Source organism: Pygocentrus nattereri, chromosome 20 (genome assembly GCF_015220715.1).
Source record: "Pygocentrus nattereri isolate fPygNat1 chromosome 20, fPygNat1.pri, whole genome shotgun sequence".
Classification (NCBI taxonomy): domain Eukaryota; kingdom Metazoa; phylum Chordata; class Actinopteri; order Characiformes; family Serrasalmidae; genus Pygocentrus; species Pygocentrus nattereri.
Genome location: NC_051230.1, coordinates 22,191,904 through 22,213,582, shown reverse-complemented (window position 1 = coordinate 22,213,582; position 21,679 = coordinate 22,191,904). Strand labels below are relative to the sequence as shown.

General features: G+C 37.5%; 1 protein-coding gene across 1 annotated transcript in view; it reads left to right on the top strand.

The window, feature by feature from the left end:
* Window positions 1–21,679, top strand: part of parp8 (poly (ADP-ribose) polymerase family, member 8) — a 74,864-nt gene that overhangs the window by 37,197 nt on the left and 15,988 nt on the right. The window contains exons 7-11 of the mRNA XM_037531433.1: window positions 2,616–2,710; window positions 15,913–15,973; window positions 16,088–16,178; window positions 16,711–16,777; window positions 16,921–17,049. Of these exons, the coding sequence (XP_037387330.1) occupies window positions 2,616–2,710; window positions 15,913–15,973; window positions 16,088–16,178; window positions 16,711–16,777; window positions 16,921–17,049 (443 nt within the window). The remainder of the gene's footprint in view (window positions 1–2,615; window positions 2,711–15,912; window positions 15,974–16,087; window positions 16,179–16,710; window positions 16,778–16,920; window positions 17,050–21,679) is intronic.

Genomic DNA, 21,679 nt, shown 5'->3' with positions numbered 1-21,679 from the left:
TTTCAGTATACAGTCTTCTTCTTTAATGTTAGATGAGATGCAGGAACATCTATGAATGGATTTGAGACTTTTTTCCATAGGAAAACTTTCCAGAACCTCCCCAGATTCTTTGCTAAACTTGATCTTTTCAGGTCAGCCTAAAGGTTTTCTTTAATGTTTAGGACCAGGGACTGCAGTAGCTTCATTCTGTGGTCAGTGAATAGATTTTTGTGTGAGTTTTGAGGTACACTTCTGGACTTGTCATAGGCTCGTAGTAGAGGCAGCCAGAGATTAATGTAAAATCTCATGCTACACGATGGAGCTGGCAGTGACATCCTAACATCTTATAAAGATTCTGGGGCTGTTTAAAATTATTTTCTGTTTGTTTCTCTGTGGAAATTTTGTGTGTACATTTTTTGTTTGTTGTCAAGAACCTCTGTTGTTCGAGAGGGTGTTTGTCCTCTGCCACCTAATATATTCCACACAGAAATAGGTAGGGTGACTCTTTGGGAGTTTTTCATGGTTCAGGTTCGCTAAAAACATGTCACTTTGTTTTACAAGAATTTAGGAATAAATTTCCAGAGTATTTTTATCTCACGTCTCCAAAGAATCAATTCCCTTTTATCAGACGGGTGTGGTTTAGAGCAGCTATCACAGTTTGTGTTGGTGTCCTATGATCCTTCCATTTGATAGCCTCAGTGAAGCCTTAGTGATCAAGAAAGTAGGTCAGATCAAGGGATTAAATTGGTAAGCTCCATGACAAACAACTTAAGTACATGTTAAAGAACAAAAAAGGAGCATAACAAGGGGCAGATTAACAACTTAAGGAAGTAGAAACTAACCCAGAACAAGTATAGCCAGTGACAAATCTGGGGAAAATGGCAAAATAAGAAATATGACGAAATGTAATACAGATCACGGGTTATGACTCAGGATAGTTGCTTTTATAAGTATGAAGGCTAACTCACTGGCTATAATGCTTCTGCAATGACTGTCCTTTTTCTTTAATGTTTAAATCTGTTGTTTTGCTGACTTTAAACCTAACTCTCAGCAAAGGAAGAAGGATTTGTGTTACAACATTGATCTGTAGCCTGTGATTTGTATCTATGAACTTTCCTTGTTATTAATGATGGGAAGCCTGAAGTGCACAGTAGATTATATTTTCTTGATGTCACAGTGACCAATAATTTGATTAAAGTGGGCATGTCCTTCATTGTATTTATTTATTTACACGGCCATTTTCCAACCTCAAACCAATGTTATGCCTTTAAGCCTTCTGTTCTGATTGGCTGACTTGTAATGTGCATCATTTGGGCAAAACCACTCCTTGTAACTGTTTACTCCTTACTTATAAGGAGTACACAGAGCTAAACCACTGAGGGCTGAATAGGTATGTGTATGTAAATGTGTTTTTGTGAAAACCAACATAGTGTAAATTTAGTGCATCGTAGTTTCCATAAATTTATCATATGGACTGAAGAGTAAACCACACATTTGGAAACAAACTACAGTGTTACATACTGCAATAAACTCTCATTTAAAAAAAAAAAAAAAAGATACTTTCCATATCATTTAAATAAACTTTTAAAGACCTGTCATTTATGGGTTTAGGGAATTCTGTATTATTGCCCATTTTGTATACTTGAAAAGGCCCATTATACAACACCGTTCTAAAGTTGATGATTTGGTTTTTCAAAAACTATTTTGTGGAGAGTGAAAATGGACAGTCATTACTGAAGAGGGCAATTATTAATGCTGTATTCATTTTAAGCCTCTTCATTTCACACAATTATAGAGGCTGTTTGACATTCAGTCTGAGAATTGCCAGAAGAGATAAAGTCTCCATTCTTCAAAAAGTACTATATCTGCTGCTGTACTTTTTTAGCCTATTGTCTAGGACAGTATTCAGTATTCATAAGGAGTAAAACTAGTTTTGCATTCTCAGTCATTTTGAGATTCGTGTGCAGTGCTTACTTCACATTCATATTCAAGCTGCTACAAAGACTCAGCTTTTGATCACACTTTAAATTGAACTGGACACCAAAAAGGAAAGAACAGCAATATGCATAATAATTTCAGCATTCTCTCAATTTTGATTCTTGTGAATTGTGTTTTGTAGTATGTATTAATGTGGATTAACCCTCAAAGCTGTCATAACCATCTCATTATTATTATTTTTATATTTTGACAATAGGTAGTTATGATGCCCTGATTTTCATGCGCTGTTTGATGTGCAGGTCTCTGCAAGTTCAAATATAACAGCTTGCTGTTTGAGGCATTCACTGACTGGCTTTGAACAAACATAAAGATTATTCATGGATCTCATGGGAGATTTTGAACACTTTCTGTGTTCCTTTTCTTCCAGCTTCTCCAAAAAACAAGTTTTGCCCTTTTTCATCTTCTCAGTGAATTAAAAAATAACGTCCTCAAGATGGCAGATAAAAAGGATTTATCTCGAGACATATTTTATGACTAACTTCCTGGCTCAAGGTTGAAAACTGTTCCTACTTCAGCCAACAAGCTGTCCCCAAGTTTCTCAGCCAAAGCTGAGTGAATGCACCACTGCCTCTGTGCATTAGCATCTCTGGTTTAGCATCTGCACCCTGACCTGTGCTTGTGTGGTTTGTCCCTGGCAGGTGAATTATGACGGCGAGCTTCACAAACACCCCCAGCTGGAGGCTGACCTGGCAGCCGTGAGGGACTTGTACGGCCATCATGCAGTATCGCTCAGGTACGTTGCCTTTCTCTTGCTTCTGCTCGACTCTGAATGGACAAATTCTATCGACCATTTTCTTCACTTAAACGAATACTCCAAAGTTTTTCAACCTACTCTGTATGCAACATCTGTGTTATGTAGTATTTTTGGTTGGTTTTTCTCCCCTTTAGTCTGGGTCACACCTGCTGGGTGTACACGCAGTGCTATGTGGTCAGAAAGGTGAATGCTAGCATGTGATTCCTCCAAGACATATGAAACACCACTGCGTATTTTCTGCTACCTCAATGCACAGCTCAGCAGGTTCAGAGCTACACATTCTATCATGTCAGAAATCCACATTGGCTGGAGTCACGCTGGTTGATGGGGGAGAATGAGCGCCTTCCTAACTACACAGACAGGGAAGCCACTAAGGATCGAATTCTTGACACACAGTAAACAAAAACATTTAAATTAAATATTCAGACCTTGGATATTTAAAAGGAATATGTTGTTTTTATTATAATCTATTTAAACCCAAGACATTAATTGAGAGAGTAATAAGCTATGTATGTACAAAACATGATTTATAGGGTACTTTCTACTGGGAGGTGGATGTCCAAACATCAACCCCCAAATTGTATTGTGTGAAACTAATACTTACATATTTTGTATTTTAAAAAGATCTTTTTTATTTCTTATGAAGTTGTAGTAAAGTTGTAGGATTTAGATTTATCAAATTTAAATAAGATTTTAAAAATGTTGTCCCAAGTTTTCATGTCACTACTGAAACACAGTTTTAGTCCATGGGTGGAGCCTTATTGTAGCCACACCCATGCATTTAGAGCAGGAAGTAAGATGGCATCCTTATTTCAAAGACCTTTTATTGAAGTAAATGTGTCCTAAAGTCTGAAAATCAGTGTGTCACACTAAGGATTGTCACTGCCAAAACATATTTTCTGCAATTAAGTAAACTGTGTGTTTTAATGAAAAATACTATGATTTTATGTGTGTACAACAGTTCAATGCTGTGTTCACTAGTCATGTACACCAACTGGCCACTTCATGAAGTACACCACTTAAATAATAACTGCTTTGGTCCTATGGGGGTCCTGACCATTGAAGAACAGCATAAAAGGGGGCTAACAAAAGTATGCAGATGGACTACACTCTTTAACTGTAGAACTACAGAATGCAATTGTGTGGTAAGTAGAGCTGATAAAATGAACAAAAAATGGCTAGTGTTTTTAAGTTTGCTCAAAATTAGCAAAAAATTGTCTCGACTAAAACAGCCACTCCTGAAACTGACTACCAGAGCAGTGTTCAGTCATTTAATAGAGGCTTACTCTCATTGCTTTTGACAGAGCTTCTTAACCTCTTAGCTATTTGCTGAGTTGGTCAGCTGAGAGGTACTTAACTAATCTACATTCTTACATGGGTTATGTTTAATGTGCTTTCATACATGCAGTTTGTGACTGTAAGTTTTGGGTTCAGTTCTGCACCCTTTTACAAACAGTATTTAAAATTTTATATATATTTTTTTTTTATTCCAAACTAAACATGCCTTATTTATATACTTGAATTAAGCTGTACAAATACTAAGATTAGTTTGGATATACATCTATTTAAATAGTGATGCCAGTCCTTATTAAATAATAGATTAGATAGTCTAGATTAGGTTAACTTAGTCACAAAATAAAACTTTCACACTGATACTTTTTTGTTTTCTGTCATTTGTTGACATTGTACCCCTGGGCCAGCCTTCATTTTGCATTGCAAAGAGAGAGTATCAATGTTTCAGCCAAGTAGCTTCACATTGGTCTATATATTGTGACTTCACTGGCAATGTATTTTTCTGTGTACACATGGGATTTAAACAGGCTTATAATAGAAAGCAGTGGGCAAGTGCTTCTGCTTTTATTTCTAGCATGCTTCAAGCCAACATGGCTTCTGTTCTTATACAAAATATTCATAATCATATTGAAATAATTGTCTGTGGTGAATTGTATGCTACTGATGCCGCAAAATAGGTTGAAAAACAATGGAGTATTCCTTAAAATTGTGCTTCACAATCCCAGCGGCTCTTTACATGAGACAGTGTACAAAAACAAATCACCCATCTTTGAAAAACAATTACAGAAAGGCTAATTTCTGAAATGATGGCATCAAGCAGAAACGTTGATTTATCAGTCTACTCAGGCTTTAGCAGAGCTCAGTAACACTGAGATTAATAACTGACCATATTGATTTATCAGTCTACTCAGGCTTTAGCAGAGCTCAGTAACACTGAGATTAATAACTGACCATATTGATTTATCAGTCTACTCAGGCTTTAGCAGAGCTCAGTAACACTGAGATTAATAACTGACCATATTGATTTATCAGTCTACTCAGGCTTTAGCAGAGCTCAGTAACACGGAGATTAATAACTGACCATATTGATTTATCAGTCTACTCAGGCTTTAGCAGAGCTCAGTAACACGGAGATTAATAACTGACCATATTGATTTATCAGTCTACTCAGGCTTTAGCAGAGCTCAGTAACACTGAGATTAATAACTGACCATATTGATTTATCAGTCTACTCAGGCTTTAGCAGAGCTCAGTAACACTGAGATTAATAACTGACCATATTGATTTATCAGTCTACTCAGGCTTTAGCAGAGCTCAGTAAGACTGAGATTAATAAATCACAATTTTTTTCAGTTTATAGCATATGGGTGTCCAATCTTATCTGCAAAGGACCAGTATGGCTGCAGGTTTTCACTCCCTCTGCGGATAAAATCGGACACCCAATGATCTATAGTATTTGTCCTGGGACAGAGAGTGGAGCCTGCTCTCTAAATGATTTCTATAAAAAGGGGGTCGGGAGCCAAGGGACAGACTTTTAGTCCCTCGCAGATTAAGCAGTCCTAGCAGATTAAAACTTGTTATCTCACACTTTCCTCAACTTATTTCTGTAGATTTTCTGGTGACTGAAATGTGACGATTCACACCCTAAGTAATTAACTCAATGAAATTAAAAATTATTAACAACCCATGCATTTAACTGTTATTAGGGAATATAGATAACAAAATAAACCTGGAAAGATGGAAGCATTTTGGATTAATTACCCATTCTTTATGCTGACACAGTAAAGAAGAAACAGGTTAAACACATTTGAATGAGGGCCGTGGATGTGATGTGTGATCTGTGTGTTAGTAGTTTTTAGAGTACATGTTTTACAGGCACCTTGTTGTCTAACCATACAATGTCCAAACTCCATACAATAAACAGCTTTTCTAGATTTACGGGGTGTTATGGCTCTTAAGTTTTCTTTGGCAATTGATAGGATCCATTCAGATCGAGTTTACCAGTTTACACTGCTAGATTACTATTTGACTAGAGTCAGGTTAAAAAAATATTAGAACAGTTTATTTACATCGAACGGTTTGAAACTCAAGTCAGGAGGCAAAACTCCTCTGACTTCCCCAAAAAACAGAAACTAGCACAGACTGAGGATCAGGGTAAAAATCATGTGGTGAAACCTCAGTTTAAACTGACTCTAAACTAGGGGCTATATGGAAAAAATATTTTATTATGATACAGCAAAACACAAAATACATTACCATATTTGCCTTTTCCAAGTTGTAACAGACAAAACAGAACCTGTAGTGTCACATAGAAAATACTATAGTAATAATAGTAATATGAAACCTACATTTAACAGGAATAATTATGCTCATATTGAAATGAAACATGTTTTTAGTCAGTCTTGTTTAAGTACTGATGATATACATGGTCAGAAAAGTGTTTTGCGACTTCATTTTTTACAGTAATGATAAAATATTGTGTATTGCCCAACTTTTTTTTTCACTGCGTGGTACCAGGTCAACTCGACATGACACAACTGTACTTTTTTGGTACCAGCCACTTTGTTTTCCAATGTAGATAAAGTACCTGCTCAATTTAGCTGGTCGTTATAGTGACACCACATAGAGCTGCCATGATATGAAGGAGATTTTGTTCAGAAGAGGCTGAGGGCAGCAAGACAAAAGACTGCTGAAAAAACAGGAGATTTTGGAAATACTACAGAGTTCAGACAACCAGATGATTCTGGTTGCTCTAGGGCAATGCAAGATGGTCCTTTAACCTGGTAGCATTATCACCATTAATACATATGCTGGTGCCTATTTTCTCTGGCCAATCAGTAGTCAACAGTTTTTCCACATGGGCTGAGCTATTGCCTCAGCTCGCTTGGAATCTCAATGGAAGTGATACCAAAGAGAGTACCAAGTACCAGGTTTGCCTAATGAAAGTAGAGTCAAGTAAAGTTGAGCCGGTACCATGCAGTAGAAAATGCGACTTAGGCAACATAAGGTTCTACATAGAACAAAAAAGGTTCTATGACTTATATCAATAGCAGAACCCCTATGGCTATACATAACTATACATACTTGTTGCTCCAATGGTTAAATAGGAAGCAAAATTTGGCCACTGTGTACCTCTGAGGTAAACTATTGTCTTTACTAAAGGACCCTTGAGGAACCACTTTTTTTAAAGGGGTTGAGAAAAACATTACCACAAAATGTGGGAGAGGGCAGAAAAGGAAATAAAGAACACTAACCTGCATCATTCTAACAACTCTAATTAGCATTTTTTTGTCAAGAGAAAGGAATGTTTGATAACTATGTTTTATTGAATTTGTTTTGGGTTTGTTTTTAATCCTTTTTTTTTTTGGGGGGGGTTAGCAAATATTCACATAGTACCAACTTGCTTTCACAATTTTCATATTGAATAAGAAGCACTGTTTTTTTTTTTCCTCCCACACCACAAGTGAATAACGTGAAGTAGAGAAGCAAAATAATATTTTGAAGAAAGGTCTGAAACAGCTCCCATAGCCAGCATGAGTCTAGCCCTGAAGCAGCTGCTTAAATATTCAAATCACGCAAAATGAAAGCACTTAAACATGTTACTTATCGCTAATGCCTTCAGGGAGCTGCTCGCTCAAAAGCCCATGTGTTTATTTAAGTCTGTTAACTCAATCAACTTTCTAGCATGGCCTCAGCCGTACGTATTGTGCAGTCTTGAATGAGGAAACCAGAAACTGCCACAGCTGCCATCTTTCTGCCCAGTCAATACCACTTGCCTTTGCGATATGTCACTTAGACAAATGGGTAGGGCCTGTAGATCCCCCACATGTATTTCCGTAGCTATCCCCCATAGGGTATGATTTATGGGTAGTGACACCCTGAGCTGTGCCCTCCTCCTCCATGCTCTCCATCTCCCCATGCTCTGACAGGGGTACCCCACTCAAGGTCATGCCATGGTGTCCCTCAACTCTGAGTTAGTAAAGTTGGTATTGTTAGTAGCCAAACATGCCATGTTTTGTTTTAATTTCTTGTCCATTGAACTGGTGAACTCAAATGCTTTAAATTCACACAACTAAAGTTGCAGGAGATTCAATGTGTAAAGCCAGTGTTTGGTTTAGGTGATTTAAAAGAATTATTGCCTTGTCAACAGTCCTGATCAACGATGTTATATTTGCATCAACTTTTCACCTCTCAATTGTGTGCATATGCTGTTCTTAACAGAAGTCATCCACAGGTTGGTCTCGAACACAACCAACCATTATCAAAGTATTTCCAAGAGCCAAGTACAAAAGTGAAAGGTCACTGCAAAGGAAATGTGTATGAAAGCATCAAAATTAAAAAGAAAAATGTAGTGTGTAAAATGGCAATGCATTTGTATGTTTACATTGCAACTTTGAACTCAGAATTAAAAATTCAAATTGAATACTGTAATTTTATTTGGCATTTGGTATACTATACTAGTTTTCACTCTCTAATAATGCATTTAATATGCATTATCAGGGAGAAAACAAGCTTGAAAGATGTCAGAATTCAACCGTGTATGGGAAACTGCGCCTGTCCTCTTTGCAATTACGTATTCTCACTTTTACTGTATCCATTCATTCATTCTGTGGCTAAATGCCTCTGAAAATTCATTCACTCAATCTGTGAATCATCTAGGGACAACAGTACATAGTATGCACAAACAAAACAGCTGCAACTACAACTGTTTGTTGCTGTTGAGGTTCAGTGAAATATATTCTTCATTTGTATGATTTCTACTTCTGAATGCAGAGTCATATGTTATAATCATGTGGTCCACGTCACAAAATACTGTATTATATTCCTGCAGAGATGTATTTAGGTGCTGTTAAGTGTGTTTTCCTAATCTAGAGGTCCAGTGTTAGCTGCTCCTTTAAGCAAAATGAACAAGGCTAATGTTAAGGTTTTGATCAGAGCAGTGACAGACTAATTACTGAGGGGAGCATCAGTCCACTCATAACTTATTGGTAACTGCTCTGATGCCCATTCACACAAAATAGGTAGAAGAACATTTCTGTGGTGACTTCTTTATTGGTGAGCTGCCTCACTTTGCATAACTAGGGTGGTCAGATGGGTGCCTTTATGTCACTACAGGGTGACACTAGACACCCCTCACCACATTTTGGGTAGGTTTCCTAGAAATATACCATATTTACATCTATTCCCTGTAGAGGATGTTATTTGCAGTTAGAAAATCAACAAAACATTTCATTTAAACTTGCAGAAAACTATATGCTTAACCTGTTTGATCAACAGTGGTCACTGCAGGAAACTATTCAACACCACCATATGTCCAAATTATAAAATGCTTATTGTAACCTCTTTAATCAGGCCCCCTAGTGGCCATTCCATGGGCAGAGTGGAAATCAACTTGATATTTGTAAATAATATAAACAAACAAACCATTTTTCCCCTTAACCTTATCAGATTAACTAGGACATTGTTGGCTCACTGAGTGAACAATATTGTGACTCTGTGTGAGCTACTAATGAGCAATGAGGGGTGAAAGTAACCCCTGCTGTAAAAACAATACACAAACTCTGCTTTTTTTGAGATCAGAAAATTGTGTACTATTGTTGTAATAGAAGTAGCATTAAACACAGTAAAACACTTTATAAAGATGAATAATCTAACCCACGTTGAAGAAAAAAAAGGTTTGTTTAATTGAGGGCTCCCCTTCAAAAACAGTGGAAATTGTCTTTTAAGGTTACTGTGAAGGGTTAGAAGTGCCAAATTAGGTCTACGGACTGGGAATTGTTTATAACAACTCTTTTTAAAACGAAACCTGACCTTGCTTGTCGGCTCATAATACTGAAGGGTGGCTGCAGTCTTTTCTCTCTCAGCATGGCCACTTGGATCTGATGATGTGCTGATTGCTGCGGTGTCTTTCATCCAGAGTTTGACACTGAGCGGCTCTTATGTTCTATAATCAGCATCCACCAAATGTTCCTCCAGCGAGATGATGAAGAATTCATTTTTAAAGCTTCACTGTAACCATCAGTTTGATTGCAAACCTTTTTGTATTCAACCTGGTTGTTGGTGCTACATATCATAGCAGCAGCTGTCCACAAAATGTGCATGGCTGACAACATAAACTAGCAAGGAATCATAAGAAATGCTCCCAAGCTGTTGCCAAAAAAAATTATGCATCTCTAAAATCTGGCACTCTGAAAGCTGCTGTCATTCCGGCTTCATGCTAAAGCAGCTATTAAAAGCAAGCTTCTTTGAATGCTAGGCCGTGCTGATCTGGTTTTGAAGGCTGCAGACATCCAGATGCACAAACCGTAGAGTTCAGTTTGTAGCTACAGATACCTTCCTGTTTTTTTCTGTTTAGTTGTCATATGCATTTGACCTTTACTCTGTCGGCCTGCCTCTCCTGTGTTTTATATCTGACTTGAGTGCAGGGAAGCTTGATGTACATGTTCCTTTCTGTGTCCTCAGTTGACTTGGAGATGCGTTGTGATTTTCTGTAAGGTCTAGAACTGATGCACATGCTGTGTCTGCGTTTGTGAAAATGAGAACATAGTCTGGTTTGGACGGGATTAAATTAACATGGGGACCGGGAGGAATTTCCACTTTTACAGGTGCTACTTGGTGAGATTATTTCAATCTGAATCAGCCATGTCTGTGTTTCTCCCTCTTGCTCAGAGAAAATTACAGACGAAATTATCTACAGTTTTTCACCAAGTTCAGTGGTGCTCTGAGAATTTGATTCCTGTCTGGATAAGCACTTCTAGCGCACATATCCATATTAAACATCTACTGATTTGCAAAGCCATGGTTGCTTTGTAAGCATCTCTGAAACATTTACTTGGTCTGGGTAATAGAACTTCCTCTACATTCTCTCTACACTGTGAGAACATGAGCAAGAAGATAATGAAAATAGAAGTGATATCCCATAAGCCGATTAAAAGGCGTAAATAGGTGTAAAGCATTATTTATATTCAAATTATGACACAAATGTCTGGGGTCATAGAAAATACAACCCACTAGAAACTTACTCATCTTGGAGAAAGTACTTTGACTTTAAAGAATAACCCAAACACAAATTCTTCTTCTAGTCTTAACATTTTGTGAAGATCTGATAAATTGGGTATGTTGCCATTAAATCTGGCTTGTTTTTGTCCCTGTTCATTCTGCCACTGAATCTGATTGGATTCCTTCTGTGCTTTTGTAGACTAAAAAAAAACAAGTCACTAACAGGTACAAACATTCAATGCACAAACCATGCAAACCACACTAACATTATGCCCTTTAACTGAAGAACAGGGTAAAAGGAGGCTAACAAAGTATAAAGAGAAGCAGTTTGTAATTGTAGAACTACAGTGCACCTAAACAGTAAGATTTTTAAATTTTTATAGATTTTAATAGATTTTTAAATCAACAACATTTTAAAATTTTGTTACAGTGTTTGTGCAGGAAGCTAGTGCTATGTGAGCATGATTTTGCAGTTGGTTTTGAAGTGATTCCAGAGCCACTAGCATTAAATGGTCTAATTTTGGAACTAAAAATATTATCAGCTACAGCCAGGAAGGAGAATTTGTTTAGAGTTTTGGGGACTTGAAGATCTTTTACCATTTTCTGTGTGTGTATGAGAGGTTTTGCTTGAGAGAGGTAGATTATTATCTCCTGACCCCCTGCTTTGCAGATGCCATGGTTGTTAGAGGATCATGGGCTGATGTGTAACCATGGTGACAGTTTTTTCTGAGTGTCACAACAAAGTCGTCATGATGATCTTATGAGAAATGAACGCATGGCGTAGGATGACTGCCAGAACCTAAATAGAAACATAAATATAACCTACAGTTGAAAGAGATTTCATCCATAGTGGCACACTCTGTATTTCTGTTATAACCAATATCATAGCAGTGTTGATTTAAATGTTTCTGAGGAGGAGTGTAGAAACTGATGTTTCTGATGACCACAGACGGACTCCTTGTAATCAGGCTGTAGCACTGCCGTTTTCACTGGCCACTTCATTAAGTACACCTCCTTGTATCTACAATCTTTGTCCATTTCATCAGCTAAACTTACCATATAGGTGCACTTTGTAGCCCACTTTTACCCTGTTTCTCATTGCTCAGGACCATCACAAGACCACCACAGAGCAGGTATTATGTGGGTGGTGGATAATTCTCAGCACTGCAGTGACACTGACGTGGTGGTGGTGTTAGTGTGTTGTCCTTGTACCAGTGGATCATGAACAGTAGTGCTGCTGGAGTGGCCGGTCAGTGTACACCAATCAGGCATAACATTATGACCACCTCCTTGCTTCTATGTTCATGTTATCAGCTCCTCTTACTGTATAGGTGCACTGTAGTTCTACAATTACAAACTGCTTCTCTTTATACTTTGTTAGCCTCCTTTTACCCTGTTCTTCAGTTAAAGGGCATAATGTTTGTGTGGTTTGCATGGTTTGTGCATTGAATGTTTGTACCTGTTAGTGACTTGTTTTTTTTTAGTCTACATGTACATGCTGGTGGCCTACAAAAGCAACATGTAACCTGCTTAATAATTCAGACAGACTTTTTAGACTCCAATAAATAGAGGAAGTAAGTGCTTCCCACATGACGTGCCTCAGTAAAGGGAAGATATGTTGACTTTTAGTTGGACTGCAGCTGAGTGTTTCAGCAGCAGAATTATAGGTTGTGAATTGTTCAAAGAATATATACATATATATTTTTGCTGTACTAGGTGTTCTTTCTTGGTTCTTGCAGTAAAATACTATATTGCCAGTCTACGGCTAACTCCCTGTTTGGCTGCTGTAGGAAGTTGGTTGCTACGTCCATTTGTTTTTCCCGTCTGCTGAAGATGGTCTTTTTGGATATCTGCCAACATGCCGAATAGCCATGTCATTAGCTTGGTGTGCCTTCACTCATTTCTGTGCTGCTACTGCTGGGATAAAAAGAAATTCTCTACTGCTCTCTCCTGAAAGTCAGATTTGGTGGACAGTTATGCAACGAAATTTATAATCTTTCAAATAAGCTTTAAACATGACTGAATGTAAAGCCTTTTGCTTTGTACAGCAGAGTTTTAACTTGCACTTGTAGATGGAGCGACGAACTGTGTTCACTGACAGTGGTTTTCTAAAGTGTTCCTGAGCCCTGAGGTAATATCGTTACAGAATGATGTCGGTTTTTAATGCAGTGCCGTCTGAGGGATCGAAGGTCACAGGTATTCAGTGTTGGTTTTCTGCCTTGCCGATTACTTGCAGAGATTTCTCCAGATTCTCTAAATCGTTTGATGATATTATGGACTGTATATGGTGAAATCCCTAAATTCCTTGCAATTGCACATTGAGAAACTTTTGCTCACGCAGTTGTTCACAAAGTGGTGAACCTCACCCCATCCTTGCTTGTGAACGACTGAGCCTTTCAGGGATGCTCCCTTTATACCCAATCATGACACTCACCTGTTTCGAATTAACCTGTTCACCTGTGGAATGTTCCAAACAGGTGTTTTTTGAGCATTCCTCAACTTTCCCAGTCTTTTGTTGCCCCTGTCCCAACTTCTTTGGAACGTGTTGCAGGCATCAAATTCAAAATGAGTGAATATTTTAAAAATATAAATAATAAAGTTTATCCGTTTTAACTTTAAATGTCTTTGTAGTGTATTCAATTGAATGTAGGTTGAAAAGGTTTTGCAAATCACCGTATTCTGTTTTTATTTATGTTTTACACAATGTCTTCATTGGAATTGGGGTTGTACCATTGTCTTTTTTTTGTGAATAACTCACATAAGCAAGTCTGTTCAAGGTTACTTTATATGGTTTGAGTTGGTATATGGTATAGTTTACACAATGCTAATTAGTGAGGCATAAGCTTCAATTCCAATTCCAACTTCATTGGAATTGGGGTTGTCTGTGACACTACTGTTTTTTCCGTCTCTGTTCCAACTGATCTAACCTTAATAAAGTGGAATATCATGATGAATATGTCATATGATGCCCGAGTAAAATTACAACCTCATTTCCAAAAAAGTTGGGATGCTGTGAAAAATGTAAATAAAAACAAAATGCAATGATGTGCAAATCATTTAAACCTTATATTTCATTGGCAAAGACAATATATTAAATGTTAAAACTGAGAAATGTTATTGTTTTTGAAAAATATTTGCCCATTTTGAATTTGATGCCAGCAACACGTTCCAAATAAGTTGGGATGGGGAGAAAACATAGGCTGGTAAAGTTGTAATGCTTAAAAAAAAACACCTGGTGTTTAATTGGCAACGGGTCAATAACACGATCATAAAATCAGCCTCCCAGAAAGGCTGAGCGTTTCAGAAGTAAAGATGGGGAGGGTTCACCACTCTGTGAAAGACTGCACTATCAAATAGTGCAACAATTCAAGAATAACATTTTCTCAACATAAAACTACAAAGAACTTTTATGGTACTGTTGACTTCTCCTGACAAGTGTCGGTTTCTTGAAGAAAAGCAGCAGTGGCGCGTCTTTCTACCCAAACAAGTCTGACTAAGCTTACAGCAACCATGAACTTGTAATCAGCCAGGTAACCCACACCCTCTAGTTGTCTCTTTGTCTAAATGACCCCGAAACCCCCCCTACTTGATGGGCGGCTGCCTCCACCTTTGTAATTAAAATACAGGTGTGAGGCCCATCCAGGAATTTGCAGTCTGCCCCTATCTAGAAGCCAGGATGTCTCTGAGATATCCTTTCAACAAATGGCAGTGCCAGATTGGGGAGCTATAGATAACCAGATGTGAAATAGGTTAACCATTAGAGGTCATTGCATGACAAAGGACCTGCTCTCCATAGCCCCCACACATCACCCAAGAGAGACATACAAAATGCAATTGAGATTAACGCAAAAGGCAAGGGAAACAGAAGTTACAAAGTTAATAAAAGCAAATAAAGTACAATAATATTTAACAGTACACAATAACATTAAAAGATTCAGAGAATCTGGAGAAATCTCTGTATGCAAGAGACAAGGCCAAAAACCAGTACTTGCTGGCCATGATCTTTATAGGCCCTTAGGCATTAAAAACAGACATGCATTAAAAAGTAGACATGATTCTGTAGTGGAAATTACTGCATGAGCTCAGGAACACCTCTGAAAACCACTGTCTATGAAGACAGTTTCAGTTTATGTGTGTAAAATTATATATAAGTTCGAATTAAAAAAAGATTTACATTAAGAATAAGTGAATGATTCTTGAATTACAGTCAGTTCATGAATGAATCACCAAACGATCTGAAACACTTTTACACAGGTGAGTGGAAATCTTAGGTTCGTAGCCCCCTTATAGAATTTAAATACAAAAAAAAAAAAAATATCTAAGAAAAAAAAATATATATATATACCGACTCTGAATGTACACGTATACACAATATTCCATTCACTATTCCATTGTACAGTTGTACAATAATAAGTTATGAAATAAAACTATGAAATGTGCTGTTGTCCACATTCCGTATGTGCAGTTAGTTTGAGGTAGATAATAAATGAAATGCAGTTCACAGGGATAGAATACTGATATAGAAATCTTCCAGATTGTACAGTATATGGATACAAGATGTACAAGATGTCAATCTATATGTGTAAGTACAGATTTGCTAGACTGAAGGTGCAGCGGATCAGAGTGAGTCTGATGAGATGTGGATGAGGTGATGATTGTCCATAGAGATGATGACTCAGAGGTGCAGTGACAGGCCTATAGACCGATACCCCATCACTACTGGCTGTTCAGCAGCCTGATGGCCCATGGGAAGAAACTGTCTCGGAACTGGCTGGTTCTGGACTTTATGCTTCTGCACTTCCTCCCGCTTGGCACTTAATGAAAAAGCCTGACATCCTGATGTCTTGTAGTAAATGGTCTGTAGTAAATGGTTTGTCTTTTTCTTTTAGGGAATATGGTGCAATTGATGATGTAGACATTGATCTACACATTGATGTCAGTTTCCTAGATGTAAGTATTTTTGTGTACTGTCATTTATAATATACATAACTCTGGACTATGAGATATAAGGTTGTTTGTATAGTAGATAAGAGTGTGTAAGAATGCTTTAACTGTTGTCCACAGGAGGAAATTGCCCTCGCCTGGGATGTGATCAGGACGGAACCTGTTATTGTGCGTCTTCACTGCTCCCTCACGCAGTATCTAAATGGACCAGGTCAGATCACACTCACCGTAATGGGCTATAGTTGCTTTTCTTATATGAATAATGTTGCTTTAATCTCTGTGGTAAATAGTAATGATTTACAAATCTTTTAAATCCCACTTTTATAAGGCTGAATCAGGTAATTGCTGAATTATTCAGAAGTGTTAGTGAAAATTTTATAACTGCATGATGGTCCAATAGAAGAGAAACATCCAGTAGCAAGTGTGTTGCAGAAAGAAGAGGTCTCCAGCTATAGGCACTTGTCAGTTGCTTGCAATATGCAGTGAAATTGCAATTTGAAAGAGTGCAAGTTTCAAATCCCAAGAGCTGCAATTTTAATTGAAGTCTTTATCATCAATAACTTTGTCGAGTTATAGGTAACAAGTTGTAAGTGGTAAAATTCTGCCCTTATAAAATATCGCTTGTGATATTAGGTTGTAGACGAGTTGGATCACACAGAAACACCCAAACACCCACAGACATGAAGTGCTAGTTAAAACTCAGATATCAACTTCAGTTTCTGTTTGTGCTTGTTTTTTTCCAGTTCCCACCGTTGATGTATTTCAGGTGTCCACAAAAGACAGGTTTGGCCTGGGACATCAGCTGAAAAAGTATCTTTTTTTATTTATTACTTTTCAAAGAATTCACTAATAATGTTTGACGTTTTTCTTGTATTTTACCTTTTATTGAATGCCAAAACTTATTCAGACCACCTCTGGCTCACTTTTTGAATCTGCATACTCTCTCTTATCAGGATAATGCAGACCTTTGTCACTCAGCAGTGGAAGCATCACACTAAAGACAAGATCAACTGCCCACATAGCAAAAAGCAGACAGACAAGAAGGCGAAGTCACCTCTGCACATCTTCTCCACTCTCCGCAGGTAAAAGACAGTGATGCTGCATCATCATGCAGCCAAATTCAATTTTAATGGATTGCTGTTTGCAGTTTTCACATTTTGATTTTATATTGTATTGGTCCATTTTTGTTTTGTTGTTGCCTTTTGTCAGTGCATGTCACTAATCTATTACATCTATCACATTTAATTGAATTAAAAAGGGCCAATTGTGTGCTTTGCTTCAGTACAGCAGGACAAACCTTAGGCATCTATGCTGTTTAATAGAACGTAGATCCATCTTAAAATTTGAAGCATTTGCTAGTGTTTTTCAACCGTCCCTGACAGATATAACCGTTGGATGATAATATCGGTAGATATTGATGGCCTACAGTATTATTGGTATTGTCACTGAAGTGTCGATAATTATCTACTTTTTTGGTTATGGCTTCACTAGTATTTTAACTTATGATGTCCTGATAATAAAGTGACACTATAGACAGGTATGTCACTGGAGAACCCAAAATTTGGGACCCTCTGTTAAAATACGTATCACAGCTGTACAGGCTGAACTGGTGATACCTTTTTGAATATGTTTAGTCTTACCACAGATTTTTCTACATTTGTCCTTAATTGAGTCATTAAGATGTACATAGTAACTGAAAATGGTTTGAAATGCTCTATTCTAGAGAAACTTGCCGAGTCAGAGTTGTCATGATAGGAACCAGACGTCTAATGAGTATAATGACTCTGAAAGCTCCCTCATAGAAAGCTATTACATGAAACGGTTACAAATACACTATCTGATGGCTGAGACATTATTCATGATAGATTTGTGATCAGTTTTGGCCTAAAATATTTGTAAAATCCATTTGTAGCAGAGACAAACATGCAGAGAAAAACAAAGTCTATTTTTTCAGATTTACCACTGTTTAACCATTGTTAACATCATACAAATCCGTTGTGTCCCCCTGGATCCTATCACTACCATTGTGAAAAAGCAAGTTTTTAAGATGAACCATTTCACTTAAAACCACTCTGAATGACTTTTGCATCTCATTGACTAAATTATGTATAAACTTTGGAAAATCGGTGGAATTCCCCTTAACAGGATATTAAAGAATGCTGGGTTGCTCCACCCCCAGTTCTACAATATTTATATTATTTAAGACTATGAGCTTATACTGCTTATTTGGGTATAACGAACTATGACAATTGAACACTGACAATCATATCAGTCAACAAAGAGTTAATCCTAACTCCAAAATCCACAATCTGTTTAGTCACCATGACAACTTCAGTTAGGACATTCAGTGGGACATTCGCTATTACAGAACAACAGGTTAGGTTCACAAGCTTAACAAGGACAACAAAATGCTGTCTTAAATTAAGCTCAAACCCAGCAGTGTCCTAACTTCTGTTTTAGACTTCCATTTCTACCATTAGCCATTCAGTTCAAAAGACAATGTTCCTTTTTTTAGGACGCTGTGACAGGCAGCATAACATATTCATTATAATGCCCTTACATTGCAGCATGGAGGTTTCACTTGTGAGAGTGATGCTAACTCTGCAGTTAAAACCATCTCAGACTTTGCAGACACATCCTCTCCATTCCCTCTCATTATCTGCACATGTTAATGTTGATGGAAACCTGCTTATTAAAATATCGCAGCGACGGTGGCAAATGATGAGAAGGTAGGGTTGAATGTGTGGCTTTGTATTATGAGAAATAACTTTGGTGTGTCTCACATGCCAGTTAAAAGGAGATACTAAATCAGAGCCAGTTTAAGTGGAGTCTGGCCACTTCCTCTTTCTTCTGTTATATTAAAAACATGACTGCAGAATGCTAGATGGCGTCCATGCATGTCCTCAATAAATGATGGTGAATTGAGCTAAATGGCTAAAAATGAAAAAATTAGAATTGTTTCTAACCATTTGTGCAGGATTTTTAATGAATTTTAGAAGGAAAAAGAGTGCATTAAATTGAAAAAATCAAAGAAAACTTTCCCGTATCCTTTTTTCGTTTTTTTCTACACAACAAATTTTGGGGAAGTGGAAGCTAGCACTGCTGATACTGAGTCCTGCTTGATGATCATCCCATTGGCAGAACGAAGTGGTTCACACTCATTGGCAACATGAACGTACATGAGGCGCCTTTATAAAGTCCTATAACTGGAGTTTTTAAAGCACTTATAAATATGTCACAGTTTCCCCTTGTTCCTGGGTCTGTTTCTTGCCCTGTGTTGTTGCCATGTGCTTGTGTTTGGTTTTGGTTCTTCTGCTTCACCTTTTCCCCGCCTTCCCCATTAGTATCTTCGCCTGTCTGTAGTCTGTCTCCTCCCTCTCCCAGGTGTTCCCCATTTGTTGTAACCTTTATCTAGCCCTTTGTTTTAGTCAGTGGTTGTCTGGTCTACTCGTTGTAGTTGTTCTTTCCCTGCCTTGTGTTTTGTTTGTGCTTTGTGCTTCTTTGTTTAAGCCCTGTAGGTTGTTACTTTGCTAGTTTGTTTTTGTTATTAAAGTCTGCTTGCACCTAAATCCAGCCTCCCTGCATATACCATTCATGACAATAAGCAGTGCTGAAATATTTTATTCTGCTCTTTTATATAGAAAATGATTGTACTTTTACAAACTAGCATCTGACAACCTCAGAAGACATCATTAAGTGGCAGTTGTCCTCAATATACTTTCTCTGACTGAACACACTCATGCCCAAAGTGCATTTTGTGAACAGTCAAAGCTGAGCCATCAGTGCAGCCGTCTACTCAGAAGGTTTTAGCCAATTTGTGGAACTCTCTTGTGGTCTGAAATGTTAATAAAGTGGTTTAGAAGGCTATTTTATTTTTATGCAAATCTGATTACTTGCTTGTTGTAATAGAATGCTAGCCTGATAGCTTTGTTGACAACTTTACAGTGGGAAATGTATTGAATGAAACAGGTAAAACGGGAGGTTTTTACTGGTAACACTTAAATTTCAAGATAATTTCTTTAATTATTCTGTTCTTCTGATGGCAGTGTTATTTTGACATTAAGTGTCAGCATATTCAGCTGTATTTCTTCAAAAGCGTTAATGGCATTCCAGTCCTTGCACCATAGCATTAGCTGTCTTCTCAGAGCCACACATTCAGTATGCTGCTGAAAATTTCATTAAGGCTGTATTTCCGATTAAAAAAGCAGTGTTTATTGACATTGGAATCTGATTGCTAAGTCACTTGTCAGCTGTGAAACTGCTAATGTTACTGCACTGAAGGGCAGCCTTGTTTGGCTCAACTCGGCTCTGACTGTTTGTGCAGTGTGTTGTGGGCATTTATGCCCAGCAGGTGCATGTAGTATCTCCTCCACAAGCCTTGGTAAAAGGAAACTGAAAGTGGGGAAAATACCAGGGGGAAGCACAGTCTTTCAGGTGATCACACTTCAGTTTTGCTTTGACTTTTTTAATCAGTTGCTGTCTAGCTGTAAGGATTCCCTAACTTGAAATAAGACAAAATGTTCCAAGATAAGATATTCCTGAAATAAGATGTGATTTGCCTCTGTAATATGAATTTGTATGAAATTTACAAAATCAATAGGTCAGCAAATCCTTTAAATAAGGTTGAGAATGCTGTTTAGATTATACAGATAGGCATTTTATTAAGTTGTTGACCAGTTTTGTTCTCAAAATATTTAGTTTAAACCACCTGGTATTTTTCCCCCTTAGAATGACAGAGATGCTGAAATCAGCCTTGACATCTGTCAGGCTTCTCATCAGTTGAACATTCATATAATCTATTATATTGTCTTGTATCTCAAGCATTAAACAATCTCTTGATCTGTAATTAATCTGCTAATGATCCCCCAGTGAGGACAGCTGAGATCTCAAAATGAAAAATGTAATTATAACAAAAACCAGATAAAACAACATCAAGGCAGAATTTACACTGCAATGCTCTTCAGTCATTCGTTTCTCTAACCCTATCAAACTATCATCTCACAGTGACTTGCAGAGTATGAGTTGCAGAGCATGCACATCTACGCTGGACATAGAATAAATAAATAGAATAAAATACTTCTGTGTTTTCTGTCACTTTTTTTCCTGTTCAAAATGGTAGTTTGTGACAGATTAAAATTTTCTGAATTTTCATCTTCATTAGTTCATATTCTTCACATTGTAAGCACCACAGTGCTTCTGTATCACACAATACTACAAATGCTACAGTAGCACAGAGAATCGCAGATTAAACAACAGAAATATCCATGTTTTTGCATCAGCCTTAAAGGATTAACCCCTTAACGGAACAAGCCCATATGTAGGCCGTGTATATATTAGTTTTACAGTATGTACTAAAAATGTGTTTTAGTTACTGAGTCTACAGTTTAAGCCAGTGGTTTGGATGAAAAATCAAATGTACACAGTTGTCCTCTTACCCCTAATTTCTTTGATAAGCCGAAACATGTTTGGTGTCTGAAGCTTGCTTCTTTTGTTTCTGACTGGAGCTTCAAGGCTAATGTTGCTAACAATTAATTGAAGCTTATGCCTCACTAATTAGCATTGTGTAAACTACACACCTAAATCATCTCACACTCACCTCAAACCATATAAAGTAACCTTGAACAGACTTGCTTAACACATGTAGAATGTGGCTTGGACATTCCTACAAAGACATTATGTAGAAGGCAGCATATGAAAACATGCTTTCATAGA